This window comes from Sciurus carolinensis, chromosome 4, assembly GCF_902686445.1.
Source record: "Sciurus carolinensis chromosome 4, mSciCar1.2, whole genome shotgun sequence".
In the NCBI taxonomy this organism is placed as follows: domain Eukaryota; kingdom Metazoa; phylum Chordata; class Mammalia; order Rodentia; family Sciuridae; genus Sciurus; species Sciurus carolinensis.
In genome coordinates, this window is record NC_062216.1 from 44,262,684 (window position 1) to 44,280,560 (window position 17,877).

Consider the following 17,877-nt stretch of genomic DNA (forward strand, 5'->3'; position numbering starts at 1 on the left):
ACACATTTAATACAGACTTTATTGTAGATTATATTAAAACATTGTCACCTGCAGTTTATTAATTCAAATAAGTTGATAGTAAAGGATGTAATCAGGAAAAATATAACACATTTCTATAATTTGGAATTGATTGCATATAAAATATAGCATCAATAAAATAATAGCAACCATCATCATATAGGATTTTAGCTAAAGTTAGTGATAACAATAAACTCTATGACAGTACCTGTCATGTAGAAGGCATTTTGTAATTGAATAGAGTTGAAATAATGACCCAATTTGCTGCTATAGGATTTATATGCTTTATTTCACCAGACTCAACACCACAACTAAGGTAAGTATCACTTTTACACCTCTGTGGAACTCTAAGCAAGGATAGGCTAAGTAACTTGCCCAGAATAATCCAGCTAAGTGAGTTGTGAAGCTGTATTCCAGAATCAGGAAGCTTGGACCGGTGTAAATATATGTAACTGAGTAGCCTGAGTTAGGGATAGAACCTAAAACTTTTCTAGTGTTATCTCACATAGTTCTCACAAATCTATAAATTTGGTTGTACTAACATATCTTTTTAATAAAGAAAATGACAAGTTCAAATGAACTGTATATACAGATATATTTGTCAACCAAATGAAGTTACTCTTTTTATTATTCCCTGCTGTCATATGTGAACAATTTGATGCATTCAAACTAATAAGAATGGGACTAATATATATGTACATGAAAAGTATAAATATATAGAGATATAAACAAATTTGGAAGAATAAGAACCATTGCAAATAAGCTATAAAATGACATTTAACATTTTCTTCATTGTGTATAATTATGTATTATTTTTATCTGCAGAGCTAATGCTTGTGATTTCTTTTTCTCCTTTCCTTTTAAACAAAAGAGCATATTGCTCTAAATCTTTTTGTAATGATAATTACCTTATTTAGAGAACATATGCCCATTTGGAAATATGTATCAGCAACTCAGTATGTACCCCAAATGTCATTTGATAGCACTTATTTTTCCTTCAGAAAATAATGTATCACATGATTGTTCATCAAAACACCAAATATATTACTGGAAACAGAAGCTAACTACATGTAGGTGTGCTATTAAATAAATCTGAGATGAACATTCATAGAATACAATGTAGTTAACAAGTTATTTTGTAAAATAACATTAAATAATATGAAGAAATATTTATGATATTGTATTAAATTAAAAGTAGTTTCAGATTTATATAAAATATTTTTATTTCATCAAAGTAATATGATAGTAGAGACAGAGAACCAGATTTGATAGCTATACACCAAGATGTTAGGGGTTTAAGTTAGAATAGTAAGATGAATGGCAAATTACTTTCTCTTATTATCCATGTTTTCAAAATTTTCTGCTATGAATATATACTTTATAACACGGAAAGAAAAGTTTGATGAAAACAATATATTTTTAAAATATAAGAAAGTCATTTGCCCAGTTTCCTACTCCACCCACTGTGAGTTAAATCTATGAAAACTAAAATCACAATTCTTTGTCAGCCAAGTTACAGGATGGGGAAGATGAACAATTTATCCACACAGGGATGCTTCTGCTACTCCTTTTACGACATATTGTTTTGGTCAACATCATCACCATTCTTGCTAACTTGTCCAACCTGCTTACCTCAGAAAATAAGTTCAGCATTATCTCATTTTATCCTAACATTAGTCTGTGGAGTAGCTATAATAGATTATAATTTATAGAATTTTCTTACTGGAAAAGTCAAATTCAATGGCCAGGAAGATTCATATGAGCAAAAAATCAGAAATAATGACAAAAATCCTGGAATAAATTCTTATGTAAAGAGGGAAAGGAAGGCTGTGTGTTTCTCAGTTGTATACTGTTATTCACATGTAGTGTGTTTAAAATAAATACAGGGTTTATGCTAGCAACGGACATGTAATGGACAAAAAATGAAAGGAATTAAATGGAGTAATATGGAATGGAATAATGTAAACATTTCAGAACACAGGTCTTGACTTGGTTAATTTTCACTTAAACATGCAGCTCAACTCCTGAAGTGGGAAATGAAGAATTGCACAGTTGGTTCAATTAATGCAAATGATATATCTCAAAGTCTGGGACAAAGAAATACCAGTGAAGATAAAATGAAATTTCAAGAATTTATAATGGAAAGCATGGTCAACATGGAGAAGAGAATCCAATATATTTCAGATTCAGAAGCCAATCTCATAGATTCAGAACACTTCCAGAATTTCAGTGTGACAACTGATCAAAGGTTTAATGATGCTCTTCTCCAACTAAGTAACTTTGCTTCCTCAGTCCGGGAATATGAGAATGCAATAGGTCAAATCTCCAAGTCCTTAATAAATCTGAATAGCACCTTGCTTGATTTGCAGCTCAATATAGAAACTTTGAAGGGCAAAGTTCAAGAGACTACTTTGAAACAACAAGAGGTAAGAATTATTGTTTTGGAAGACCATTTTCTGGAACTAAATCCATCCAAATCCTGTTTTTTCAGGCAGTCCAGGATAGTGAGAGCTGCAAAACCTGTTTCAACATCATCCCCTTTACCTTGCCACCTCTGGCAATCTTACCAAAAGATTTCAAGTGGATTTATCTAGTGTCTTCTCCACACTCCCAGCAAAAGGGACAATTATTTTTTGTTAGATGTAATACTTAAAGTATTTTCACTTTATAAATACTATCATAGTGTCTTGTTAGATTGTCTAAAGAAATAGTAGGTTTAGAATATCTTAGTAGCTCTGGAGAGGTAGGGCACCCTATATTTGTAATTCTATATAGACCTAATATTTTATCATCAAAGAAATAGAAACCTTATCTACATGGATTTTTTTAAATCAAATTTCAGAATAATTTATTTTGCCATTCCTAAGAGGTATACACAAGTTCTTATGCATACAGATGGCAAAGAAAACTAAATTTTGAATAATGTAGACAATATTATCCTCATATGATCGTAATAGATAGTAACGTATACTTATTCTTCTTCTTCTTATAGGATTGAATACACCAAGTTTTCTATTTCTATTCTATGATATTCACTGATCATTGGGAAAAAGAACAAGAAAAGCACTAGCCTAATGGGGCTGGAGAATGATAAGATAGTTCCTATGATAAGAGAACAAGACATAGTCCAGAACAGTTATCCTCAAAATTTCAAAGATCAGGTGGCAATATTGTAGCTTGTGGGAACCACACAGTCCCTGTCTCAGCTAGTTGATGTTGCCATTGTTGCAAGAAAGCAACCACAGTCAACATGTAGAGAAACGAGCAAAAGTTGTGATATGATTAATATTTATTTACAAAAATAGTCTGTGGGTTGGACTTGGCCCGTGGACTATAATTTTCTGACCTCAGCCCCAGACTGTTCTGTGGTCAGTTTTGTCAAAGATCTGTATTACTTTGTACTCTTGAAAAAGAAATTAAGAAACAAGTCATTTATTCTAAAATTTTATTTTTATTGAGTAATTCCATTTTTTTCTTTTCAGGAACAATACATATTTGACTTAAACTTCACTCCTCACTTGAAAAAATAATCTTCATATTATAAAATATCTAAGACCTTGACTCATAATATGAAACCTGTATTTATATCATTATTTAAAAAATGCCAGTACCATTAGAGTGGATTTTATTTGAATAGATTCTTTTTGTTTGTTTGTTTGTTTTTGGTTTTTGGTTTTTGGTTCTGGGGATTAAACTCAGAGGCACTTAACCACTGAATCACATCCCCAGCCCTTTTTAAATTTTATTTAGAGATAGGGTCTCACTGAGTTGCTTAGGACCTCACTAAGTTGCTGAGGCTGACTTTAAACTTGTGATCCCCCTGTCTTAGCCTCCCAAGCCCCTGGGATTACAGGCATGCACCATCATGCCTAACTGAATAGATCCATTCTTGATTAAAGAGGTTGTTTTCTGTATAAACATTACAACTACTTATTTTAGAAAATGATCATCACTAGTCCAGCAAAGTTAAGCCAAGTTAACACTTTGGATGAAAATCAACTAAACTACTGACTGAGAATAAACTAAACAAGTTAAGAAATAATATTCTTAACTTGTAATAATATTCTTAATTTGTAAAATTCAATCATTCAAATATATTTTTTTTATTTTTTCTTTCCCTTAGAATATCACAAGACAATGACATTTAAATATGGGGACTCTGTGGACAAGTCTCATTTTAGCACCAATCTTGATGTCCTGCTTCTCTTTCATGTCTCCCCTTTCCAGCTCTACTGTGTTTCCCTCACCATTAATGAGGATCTAAGCACATCAAGACAGACTGGGATATCAAAGATTCAGGTTAAGGGGTGAAGACACAAAGAAGAAAACTTCCATAGAGTTGAGGGATGCAGGAGATGAGAAGATGAAATGTCAGTTATAGGAGTCGACTTAAAGTTGTAAGGAAAAGAACTTCTATTTTATGTAGAAACAGGGTTAGAGGTTCACGGAGGTGAAGTAGGAGGAGAAAGAAGCTAGACAAGATGAAAGAAAAAAGACTGAATTTGGTAATGTACTAAGTCCAGCAGAGATGATAAAATGCCTTTGAGCCCATGTTAGTGAGGTATTTGGAACAAATTGGAAACTTTTTGAAAGAAGTAGACATTCTGTACATGTTTGAAGTGATAATCACTAGAATCAAAGCCTAATGATCAATGAGTGTTCCTTCATTTGGATATATTGCTTTTATGTTTTGGAGGAAGTTTCAGCATTACAAAAGGGGGTACAAGTAAATAGCTTCAAACTCCCAAAGCTACTTACAGTTTCAAAGGCAGTAGTCACTTCCAGCATTTTAGACACTAGGTTGGTGAGTTGGTGCCACTGAAAGTGTTTGCATGTGCACATATGTGTGCTTTGAAAACAACCTTGACACTGAGATCCCTGTTGCTTGAGTAATTTTATTGATCTTTGAATCTTGATCTTTTTTTCCCTGTGGTGCTGGGATTGGAACCCACTGCCTCACCATACTTGGCAAGCATTCTACCACTGAGCTACACCCCCATTCCTGATCTTTGAATCTGTCGCCCAGAGAATAGACAATCAAATGAATGGTCAAAATAGCAAATGCTGTTTGTTGAAAATGTTAATTGGTAATGTCATCATACTACTTAAACCAAAGATGACCAAACACTGATTTGAAAGAAAAAGAAAGAGCATTGGTGCCATATGGAAGAGAGGGGTGGAATTTATCATCTCCATTTTTCATAGAAATGACTGTGAGAAGGAAAAATTAAACATCTATTTTTATCAGGGTTACTGTTAATAGAGTGTGGAGCATATGCATGGATACTGTATAGAATTTTTTAAAAAATCAAATGCACTTTCCTTCTTTTGAATAAAAATGAGACTTGTCAAATTTAAGTTTCATGTGCAGATTTTTAAAAAGTGAATTAAAAAGGTAGCCTCAGCATTAGATATGAAAAACAATTTTACTGCCTCCAAGTATGTAGGCAGTAAAATCACGTGCTAGTTCTCTGATCTCTGCTCTGTGAATCTTTGGAATTACCTGACATATTTCCATCAAGTTTTAGCCACTTTAAACATTTGAGCTTATTTTAGCATGATGCTATATCCAATAGACATCTCATTACTCTACCTTTATTGAATATACTACTTTGTATGAAAAATGCCAAATGATACAGGAAGGAGGAGTGGGAGGGTAGAGATACTCTAATGTACGGCAAGGTTCCAGGTGGGGAAAGACACAACAGTGAAAACAGATATGCTCCTCTCCTTAAGAATAGTGCCATGGAAGAGGGAAATCTGGATATCTTCATTTCTTTTCCAAATGTTTTATGTCCTCACTGTCTTGATCTTCTCACCTCCATTAGTCCAGTCCAGTCCAAGAAAGTGTAATTTTATCTTAATGCATGGAGTAAGAAATAATACACTGCTGCCTTGCTTCCATGTGCAGAGGGAAAATAATAATCTATCAACAGTTGAACATGGAAATACTTATAAAAGCATACAGCATACCATGAAGACAGGAAAGGATAAGAGCAGAACAGAGAGAAAGAAAATATTGCCCTAACACATTAGAGGACTTAATGCAACAAAAATAGAGTTTTATGCCTAAGAGAAAATTAAACATAGAATCTGAAAGGAAAAGTAATAAAGAAAAGCATTAATTGTCAGGAACTTGATAATTGGATACTGTAATTTCATTATAGTTTGAAAAGCAAATTAAGTCACAGATTAAGTCACAGTGATTAATTATGTATCTGCTCTTACTCACCTAACTTAAATATACTGATGGTGCCTAATATTTGGATGTAAAAAGTAGGTACTGATACAAAAATGTTAGGAAGAGAATTAAAATGGTAACATACATTTGGAGGGCAGTGTTGCAATATTGAATACAAATTTCAATGTTCAGCCCCTTTGGTCAAATCCACTTCCAGGAAGGTGTTCTATAGAACATGAATAAAAACTCAAATATATATAAAATGATGTTAATTACAGCATTGTTTAAAGTTGTAAAAAAGGGCACAGCTCAAAACAACCAATAAGGATCTTAATTAAATTTTGGAAAATACATATAGTATGCTTCCACCAAATTATTGAAAATGTCAGCTTTAAAATATTTAATAGGTAAATTTTCATAGTATATCACTGAGCAAAGATAAAAACATTCAAGAGCACAATATTCTCTTCTTTTTCACCTTTTCACACATTCTCTACATGTATATGCATGCATGTACATAAATACACACAAAATATGTATATATTTGATAATATAAAATAATAATGAAATCTCAATAACAGAGGCATAAAAAGTGAAGAATAAAATGTCAACATGCTTCTCATTGAATGTAAAAATCTGTCCTCGATGTTCATTACCACTGACAATTAAAACAGTAAACTTTTGTTACCACTACAAAACAATTTTCATATGTGAATCTAGCAAAGTCATAAACTAGGAATGTTACCATTCTAAGTACACACTAAAGAAATTTCACTTCAGATAAGTTAAAAACCTTAACATATTATCTTTCACATTTTGATACATACGTATCTGGAAATAAAAACTTACCTTAGATATATATGAATTGATTTTTTTGTTGCTATTTTAGGCTGGGCATGTGAAAATTTAGCTTTTAGTCAAAAGAAGAAATGCTTCACAACCTAAGAATTACTATTTTTAAAAACAATATTTCTAAGTTTTGTGTTCTTATTCCATAAGAGTCCTATAATACGTGCTATAAAACCCTGAAATTCCAAAATTTCTTGAACCTACATACTTTATAATTTTGTGTGTAACAAAAGTTGTGTATGCTATGTCTTACAGGAAATCAATAAATTAGAAGAGCGGATACACAATACATCAGCAGAAATTAAGTCTCTAAAAGAAGAACAAGTTCATGTGCAACAGGAAATAAAAAGAGAAGTGAAAGTATTGAATAACATCACTAATGATCTCAGACTGAAAGATTGGGAACATTCTCAGACATTGAGAAATATCACTTTAATTCAAGGTAAACTGTCTTGTGAGTTCTCCAGTGATACCTTAAAATGCTCTGAACATGAGAGATTTAATATTTAAAATGCTGTTATTTAAAATATACAGTTTTTAAGCATATATTTCCTACATATATACAGCAGAAAGAATCTTAAGATCAGATCAAGATACGGTAACACAATCAGTAGCATCAGTAGCCTGGTATCCTTGATAAAGGGATAAATAAATGAATTATCTCCTAAGATCCAACAAGTCTTGCACTGTTGAAAAGACCCCATATGTACTGAAGAACAATGTGAGTTTTTCTATTAGTGCAAAGTTCCCTACATGTTCATAATCCAAACTTGTTAATTCTGATTTTCAAAATTTCCAGATTCTTCTTACCTCTTAACTCACTGATTTTAAATCCTTTGGGTATAGACCAAGCAGTGGAATAACTGGATCCTAACCAGAAACTTTGTTTGAGCTCTCCAAAATACTGATAATATGTCAATTTCTTCCTTAGTTCTCATTAAAGCAAGGAGAATTGAATCATACTGACTTTTTAATAAATGTAAATCACTTTAATTTTATACTAGCTTTTAGTTCTTTTTACAGCATAGGTATTAGTCCATATTTTGCTTCAACTTTTGATACCCTTTTCCTAGGTTTGTCTTTTGTAAACAACATTTTTTTTCATCTTTTTTTTAATACAATGTGATAATCTCTTTTCACTGTATTTATGCCTATCATCTTATATTTTTAATTTTATTTGTTCTTCTTAGTTATACCTGACAGTAGATTTTATTTTGGCATATTATACATATATGGAGTATAACTTATTCTAATTAGGATTCTATTCTTGTGGTTGTACATGATGCAGAATTACTCTGGTTTTTGTATTCAAATGCAAGGCTAGGAAAGTTATGTCCAATTAATTCTACTGTCCTTCGTATTTCTGTCCCCGTACTCCTCCCTTCTGTTCTTGTCTCTTTTATTATCTAATGGACTTCTATTCTTCACCTCCCCACCCTCCCTTGTTACAAGGGGTTAGCATGTATATGTCAGAGAGAACATTCAGCCTTTGGTTTTTTTGTGTATTGACTTATTTCACTTAGCATGATATTCTCCAGTTCCATCCATTCACCAGCAAATGCCATAATTTCATTCTTCTTTATGGCTTTGCAATATTCCAGTGTGTGTGTGTGTGTGTGTGTGTGTGTGTGTATCACATTTTCTTTATTCATCTATTACATGATTATATCATATTCATCACATATGTTGACTATTGTGAATTGAGCTGCTATAAAAATCTATGTGGTCACATCACTGTGGTATGCTGATTTTAAATCCTTTGGGTATAGACCGAGGAGTGGAATAAATGGATCAAATGATAGCTCCATTCCAAGTTTTCTAAGGACTCTTCATACTGCTTTCCAGAGTGGTTGCACCAATGTGCAGTCCCATCAGTAACATATGAGAGTACATTTCTCCCCACATCCTCACCAACATTTATTGTTACTCTTCTTTATAATTGCCATTTTGACTGGAGTAAGATGAGATCTCAGTGTAGTTTTAATTTATATTTCTCTAATTGCTAGAAATGTTGAACATTTTTTCATATTGTTTTGACCATTTGCATTTCTTCTTCTGTGAAGTGTCTTTTCAGTTCCCTTGCCCATTTATTGATTGGGTTATTTCTTTGTTTGTTTGTTTTGGTGTTAAGTTTTTTGAGTTCTTTGTATAATCTGGAGATTAATGCTTTATCTGAGGTGCAGGTGGTAAAGATATTCTCCCATTCTGTAGGCTCTTTGTTCACATTCTTGATTGTTTACTTTGCAGTGAAGAAGCTTTTTAATTTGAATATATTCCATTTTTTGATTCTTGATTTTTTGCTTCTCGCACTTTAGGAGTGAGGAAGTTGGTTCCATGATGTAGGGTTGGGCCTACTTTTTCTTCTAGTAAGTTCAGGGTCTCTGGTCTAATGCCTAGGACCTTGATCCACTTTGAGTTGAGTTTTTTGCAGGGTGAGAACATAATTCACCACATCAATAGACTTAAAGCCAAGAATCATATGATTATCTCATTAGATGCAGAAAAAGCATTTGACAAAGTTCAGCATTCATTCATGTTTTCAACACTAGAAAAACTAGGTAGGAACATATATCAACATTAAAAGCTATATACTTCAAACCCAAGGCCAACATCATCCTAAATGGAGAATAATTGAAAGCATTCCCTCTAAAAACTGGAACAAGACAGGGATACCATCTTATTTTTGTGCTTTTCCCCCCCAGTTTGTTTTATGTTTCTTTTGTTTTCCTTTCCTATCTTCTTTTGGGTTGATGTGTTTTTTGAAAAATTCATAGTGTATTTTTGTTTTCATGATTGTTGCCTGAAAAGTTATTCTAATGAAGTCTAAAGTCAATCAACATCTTAATAAATGAGGAAACAGAAATGCTTCATTCGATGATCCATTTTTGGTTTCCTGATGTTTTTGAATGTAGTTTATTTCTTTATTTTTTACATTTTTCACTAGAAATTTAGTCATTGTTTTTCTTACTTTGTGCAGAAAATATTTATTTACAATTGCCCATAAGTTTACTAATTATTCAAACTTCTCAATCTCAGCCATCCCTTCTGATGTCATTTTCCTTCTGTCTATCTTTTAGAAGCTCATTTAATGAAAGTTTGTTGATGGTTAAAGTTTTGTTTTCATTTTCTCTATTTTATTGTTGATATTTAAGATTGTCTCTCTATATAAAGGGTTTTTTGGGTTGACAGTTATTTTAGTAATTTCTATGTTACAGTTGTCCTTCAGTATCCATGAGGTATTGGTTCTTTCTGGAAAGCAAAACCTGTGAATGCTCAACTGATTATATAAAGTGGCATAGTATTTGCACATATGTTCATTCTCTTGTATACTTTGAATCACTTCTAGATTACTTATAATACCTAATACAACATAAATGCTACATAAATGTTCTCATACTGAATTATTTAGGAAATAATGTCAAGAAAAAGTCTTTATATGATCAATACAGATGCAATTTTCTTTTTTGGCAGTCAGTTGGTTATAACCACATATATAGAACCTGGAGGTACAGGGGGGCTAATTGCATTTTGAAGAAATCATTCCCTTAGCTTCTGGTTTTCCTTGTTTCTCTTAAAATGACTGTTTGCCCTTCTTTGTCTTTAATACCTGCAACCATATCAATTGGTGTTCTTGTTTGAAACTTATTCATTTGACTTCTGTTATATTTCCTAGATTTGGGAACTACTGTTTGAGAATTTATTTATTTAACATTCATTATATTTCCTCTATTTGTGGATTAAAGTCTGTCATTAACTTGGTAACATTATCAGCTTCAACCCATTTGACTATTGCTGCTTCACAGTTTTCTCTGTCCTTTTCTGTCTCTCCAAATAACATTATATCAGATCTTCTTACTCTATCTCTCATGTGTGTAAAGTTCTATTTCATGACTTTAATCTTCTCATTTGTAATTGGAGGAATAGAAATGAGGAACTCTATGATATTTCATTGTACATATACTAGTTTAGGAAAATTAAGAAGTCTGATAATCCAAGCATTGACAAGAAAAAAAAAATTAAAAGAAGTTCCAGATGAATATAGAATAAATTTTGTTGCTAATGCTTACAATTTAGTGAAAGTAAATAATGTGTATTTACAGACACATACATGTGTAACAAAAATGGTTATTTTTAAAATGAGAACAAAAAGGAAACTCTAAATTCAGGTTAATGTTTATCTCTGGAAAGAAATTAGGCGAATGAAATGACAGGACACTCAAGTAGACACTTATTGGATTGTGACTTTGCCGGTATATCATCTTTATTACTGCACTTTGTATCTTATATAGAGTACATATTATGTATAAATATTATATGAAAACAGATGGTAAAGAAAAATTTCAATTTATCAGCTTATACTTTGATACTTCCACTTTGGATTTCAAATAAATATCCAAAACTTTCAAATTCAAGATCAAACCCTTGACATGACCAGTTCACCTTCATTTACCTTCTCAAATCCATAGCTTTTCCAGTCTTTTTGTCAAATATATCATTTTCCAACTAGTTTATCATTCAAGAAGCTAGAAAATTATTTTTGCCTTCTCTCTTATTCTCATCCACTATATAATGCATCTGTGAATCCACTTAACTCTTCTTGCATCTGATGATTCAAACAAAATTCCTCACTAACAACTATAGTAATTGCTATACTATTCTATTACTACCATAATTCAAACAATGATATTCCAACCTGGTACACTATATCAGTCTCCCAGTTGGTTTCCTAGTCCACTTTTTACCCATTCTACATAAAACAAATAGTACTATTTTTTAAATAACCCACATACATTATTTGACCTTTTCCTTCTCATCCTTGAGAATCACCCCCACCCTGGTTTCTTCCCTTTGGACTTGGAATAGATATAAACCCTACTTGGTCTGAATTCCACCTACTCCTCTGCCACACTTTCTAATCTTTCCTCCAGCATCCCTCTGTTTGGCTTAGGAATGTGGAAGAATGACATTGCTTTGAACAATTAATAAGGAGGAAGTGTTAGTTTAATTGCTTGCCATCCACAATGAACACTAGAATCCTTCTCTTCCTATCAAAATATCCTTCTTGTGTATCTCCCCTCTTTCATGGCTCCACTCAACATCAACTTTGTATAGACAATATCCCTGTTTCCTTTCCCAATTTACATTGCCACCTCCAACTCTCTATGCCATTATTATTTGCTTTGACTTTTCATAGCAATTACCACTGTATGGAATTATTTCATACACATGCTTTCTGATGTGTTTGTTATGTCTTCTCCACTAGAATCTGAGTTTTCTTGGTTGGGTCCTATCTTGTCCATCACTGCACACCCAACACCTGTTAGAGGGCTCTTGTCACTGTCCAGCTGCTGTTCACTTCGAGATCCTAGAATATCTTTGCCTTCTCTCTTGCTCTTATGCCCTGTACAATCCATCTGTGAGTCATCTTGACTCTTTTTGCACATAATATTTCAAAGACAGCTCCTAACTATCTCTATTACAGTGGATGACCAGTTATAAATTGAAGAAATAAGTGAAGTTAGCACCTCCTTTTGGTTAAGCTACACTTTGTGATAGCTGTGTCATTTTACTTCAGTTATTTTTATTACACGTCCCAAGACTACCATTAGTTATGATGTTCTGTATTCTCTATTCCCTTGTCCCTTCTTTATTTTTCATATAAACTATTTTTAAGATCACTCTGCTAGATTATTGGACTATTGTAGTCATTCCTTGCCAAAAGCTTCCAGACTACAATCCTTTTCACACTCTTATGAGAGCACAGCCTTCATAAAGGGAAACTCTCTATTGCAAGAATTCCGTCACCTCCTGCTGTGCTCAAGTTATTCTATAGTGTGTCTTTCAAGTACTATTTGTGCCTCATTTCTGCCTTTGTCTCTTTTGTATACCAAATATTTCAATCAATTTGACCGTGATCCTAATAACCAGTACATTAGGCTCATGCCCTGTACTTCATCTGAAATAATATATTCCCTGTCTGTATCTAAAAATACCTACTATCTCTCAATGTACATCTGAGATGTGACCTCTTGTATGAAGCTGTCTGGTTCCTCCAGTCATAATACCCAGCTGACATTTACATCTTGCTTAATACCATACCATCAAATATTGAATTTCTAATGTGATAATCACATCTGAAATTATCTCAAACTGCCTTCTAGAAAAATGTTAGCTTTTCTTGGGTAAAAGTGCCTTAAAATTAGGAATTAATTAGGAATTAATATAATCCACGTGGCACCTAACCATAAAATAAATATTAAATATATATTTATTAAACTATTACTTAAGAGAACAATTATATACATCAATGAATGCTTTATCATAGGTTGGTAAAAGATCACCATTCATTATTTTTGTTTCCTTTCTTTTATATTAACAATTGCTAAATAATCATGAAGATTAAATACACAAAGTTTGTGGTTGTCTTGTTTTGTTCTTGGTGCATGCTGAACATGTGCTCTACCATTAAGCTACACTGTAGACCCAAACATTTTTTAATGTATTTCTCAAGTAATTGTAATAATTAGAGTCTAAAGACAGGATTTTAATGTTGCAATGGTGCAGTAGACTTTATTGCAGGTGGTGGTGATATCATAATTTAAAGAAACAAAAAGGATAATCATTCAAGGAAGAAAATTTACAGAAATAAAATATGAAATAGCTCAGTGGTGACAAATAACATGATGCTTATTTGGAAAAAAAAAATTTAGATATATTTACTTTTCAAAATCTAAAAGCTCCCAAAAAGATACATTTATATTCATGTCAGAGAAGAGGAAAAAGCAATTGATGAGATTTTAATTTGAAGTTTTGCTCAACTAATTACTGGGATTTTCAAAAAAATGAATTATCGCTTACCATTATAACAAGAAAATGGGCAGCTCAAAAATAATGGAAAAAATGGATGCAAAAAAAATGAAGCCTATTAGTTTTAGAATGTTGTTACATAAGATATTAGAAAGGAAGTGCTCATGTTCTGAATTTACCCAGTTAGGATTAAGAACTTGGACATTTCACTCATTTAGACCCCTGTAAATATGTGTAATTAGGCAAACTTTCAGACCTGTTCCAGACTAGACATATCTAACTTAGTGAACATGAAAAATGGAGACAGATGGATCGGTGTAAGTAACAATAGCCAAGAAGATCTGGTAGATTTTTATGATGATCTGAATATGAGGCAAGATTGAGGATGAAGTTGAAAATTGCTGATGATAATGAATAGAACATGGAGATTCATCACTCTAGAAATTTCGGCAGATATTATTAGCAATACATTATCTTCTGAGTATTTTAAATGGTATCATATGCCTCGGTTTGGATTTTCAGTAAGTTAGGTAATTTCAATCTGTGATATTTATGATTGTGAAATATCCTATTGATATATTTCTTGTGGCTTAGTTTTTCTTTCTTTAAAAATATTCATGGGGGCACATAGTAAGATTTTTGTGTTTATATTTTAAAGAGGTAACTGTTAAAGATGAAGAAAAAATATGAATTTGTATGGCTTCTTTAGCAAATCATACATTTTGACTCATATTAATCTTGATTCCTTTGACACATCAGCAAGGGAGCTGGCAGGTAACATTATACCCATTTATTGAGGCACAGAGGTTGTTTTTGATGTAATTATGGGACAGAATTTTGAAGAGGTTAAATAACTAAGAACAAAGAAGGTGACTACAATAGACTCCAAGTCTCTTGACTAAATGTTTTTAAGTCTTTTTTTCCAAAACACAGTAGAATAAATTACATTTCTTTACAGTGGATAAGTTCCAAAACAGATTTCTTTTTTTTTATAAAAGTCTAAAACTAAAGAAATACAAGGCTGAAATAGACACAGTCTACTTAGCCCGGATGGGACCCTCTAACGCTAATCCATCTGTAGGGTGAGGAGGATGTGAGTTACATTAGGGGTGGAGAGGTCACAGGAAAGCCTTATGTTGATAATGTTCTCAAAAGTTCCACCCAAGAAGCTAGGAGTAAAGTGGAAAGTAACTTTTTCAGTTCCATCTTCCCAAATACCCAAAAAAGATTTAAATCCTTCTTGCATATCCCTGAAGGCAGTGGGAAAAGATATAACAATATATGGAAACAAAATTTATAATTGGTGGTTTAGGTTATGAGAAGAATACAATGGCAAATGTAACATGCAGAACACCAAGTTAGAACTATTTAAGAAAAATCTTTGCCTGGATTTCTAATTTTGGAAATCAGTTACCAGATATCAATATTTTTATATACAAACATACAGAGAAGGATCTTGTACTCCAAATTTTATAAAATAATACAGATTTATTTGTTGTGATCAAGCTAATATTACAGGATGAGAGCTGTTATACAGTTCACTTAACTGGATGTAAAATATTTGAAAAGATAGTAATTATGAAAGAGTTTCATTTTTTACCAAAAAGAGTGAAAACTTAATTTCAGCCAGGCATGCTGGTGAAATTCTGTAATGCCAGTGACTTCAAGGGGATCTCAAAAGCAAGGTCAGCCTCTGCAACTTAGAGAAATCCCATCTTTAAGTAAATTAATAAAAAGGGACCTTGGGTATATTTGGTGATGATGGAGCACCCTGGGTTCAATTTCCAGTACTGCACAAACAAAACAAGACTAAAACCTTCATTTCAGGCTGAGATCTTGGATCTGATCTGTGTTGCCTTGTTTCTTTTCAAATACATTCTACTTGTTTCTGGAATGTCTGTGTCTCACTTTAGAACCCTAATTACTAATTGAAAGTCTTTGCTTGTGTACTCCTTTTCAAAATGCTAACCTCGTGTACTGTGGATTTATTTCCTTTCAATTTGCTCACCAAAATTCTGGTCGCAAATTGAGTCTTTCTGTCCTGCTTGTCCCCTAATTTGACACTGTGTAGTGATGAATGGACTGCAGCTGTGTTCTTGTAGTGGCTATTAAACCCCTTTCTTCAGAAGAGCTGCATTCTTCTACATAGACTAGGAGATGTGTGCAGATTCTCACTGATTCTCACTGATGTAGAATTGTAATGTTTCTTGTGCAACACACACGCACACATACATATCTCAGTATTTAAGTTGCATCTTATAATTCACTAGTTATTTGCTTAATGACAAGTACTGTATAGTCTGCATGATGATTAAGTAAAAAATATATTCGAACACATGTACATGCGCATGAAAGAAATGTTAATGGTTATCCTCTTAAAATGGTAGAATTGTGAATTATTTCATTCCTCAAAAATTTTCTAGACTTTTATATATTATGTAAGTAAAGTTGCTTTTTACAATGAAGCGAGATTAAATATTACTGTCCAATGATGACTGTGAAAAGAAAGGAATATGCTATTGAAAAGAGAAATAATATCCTGAGCTTCTAAAACCAGAGGTGACCCTTCAAAAATGGGACAGGTCAGATAAACCGGCAAGGGACAAGGATGCTAAAAGAAACAAAAAGTATAAGTAGAATATACTTATTCATGAATCAATCTTTATTTATATGCATCCGTGTGGAATTGTGTAGGTATTATGTCTCCCCACCTGACTAAAATTTGTGACAAGCCCTAAATAGAGATACTAAATACAGTTGTGTATTGTCCTTGGGTTGTACATTTGGCCAAACTATAGCAACTGAAAATGCCTCTTTTAAAATATCACTCTTTCATTATTCAATGGTACATCTAAGTTTGTTTCTTTTCTTTGGAGTTGAAAATAAAATAAAGTGAGTGCTTTCAGTGAAGAAGGATTACTTGTCCTGTACATTCCAGCTGGAAGAGGGATGCTGGAAGGATTACCTTTACTTTCTAAAGACATATTCAGTACAACAATTCTCAAGTGGTGATCATCAGATATCTGTTTTGCTGGACACAGAAAATACGAATGACTGAATCAATGTTCAAACTTAACCCTCAGAAGTCACCTGGGAAATGGTGAAGCCAAGAAGCCGAAGTTTTCTGTGCAGTCTCTCCATCTTACTTTGTAATATGTATATTGATCTGGAGATTCTACTTAATATTTTACTTGGAGAAGCATTCCTCTGATTTTCATCTTACTACTTTTCCCTGTATCTCCCACTTCTCCAGAATTCTTTTCCTTCTTATTCCATTCATTCTTCAAAGCACAAATTACACTCACTCCTTTAATAAAGTCACTTGCAACCATTGTCACTCATGTTAATCTCCATCTCTCTGACATCATCTGAATTTATGGTCAGTTCCAACAATATATTTTTTTGATTGACTACTCTACACAGATTTTTGTTCCCTGAGGGTATCACAAATGTCTTTTAGTTCTTACTTACACATTAAAATTTATAGTGCATCAATTTATCGACTATCCAGCTTACAACACAAAAACATTTTTTTAAAAAAATGAAAACACAGCATCTGACTCAATATAATGAAATTTGCCTCATATGTGCCCAGTATACTGCAGTTTTGTGCCATTGCAGTTGCTTTACTGTGCTCCCAGGTTTTAAGAACCTAGGAAAGTGTTAGCCACACATAAATATTTAATACATATTTTGGAGATTTAATTTGGGGGCTGTCATCTCTATCAGTAGAGAGCATTACTGTCCTCAATAGCAGAATAATTCTCCATGCAGAAAGTTCCGTCTTATTCATTTCATAATATTGTACAACAAACTGGTGACTTTGGATTTCCTTACATAACTGTCTTGACAAATGACAAATCTATTCTACTTATTCTTTATAAACTATGGTCAGTAATTGTACATTTTTTTAAGGTCCCCCTGGACCTCCGGGTGAAAAAGGAGACAGAGGTCCAATTGGAGAAAGCGGTCTGCAGGGCATACAAGGTCCAATAGGTATGGTCATGGTAACTACTCAATCA

At 32.8% G+C, this 17,877-nt stretch overlaps 1 protein-coding gene across 3 annotated transcripts in view; it reads left to right on the plus strand.

Annotated features, from left to right (window-relative positions):
* The window catches only part of Msr1 (macrophage scavenger receptor 1), a 71,540-nt gene that overhangs the window by 15,778 nt on the left and 37,885 nt on the right, over positions 1 to 17,877 (plus strand). For all 3 annotated transcript variants that reach the window (XM_047551580.1, XM_047551582.1, XM_047551581.1), the window contains exons 4-6: positions 2,035 to 2,444; positions 7,304 to 7,490; positions 17,771 to 17,851. In XM_047551580.1, coding sequence (XP_047407536.1) covers positions 2,035 to 2,444; positions 7,304 to 7,490; positions 17,771 to 17,851 — 678 coding nt within the window. The remainder of the gene's footprint in view (positions 1 to 2,034; positions 2,445 to 7,303; positions 7,491 to 17,770; positions 17,852 to 17,877) is intronic.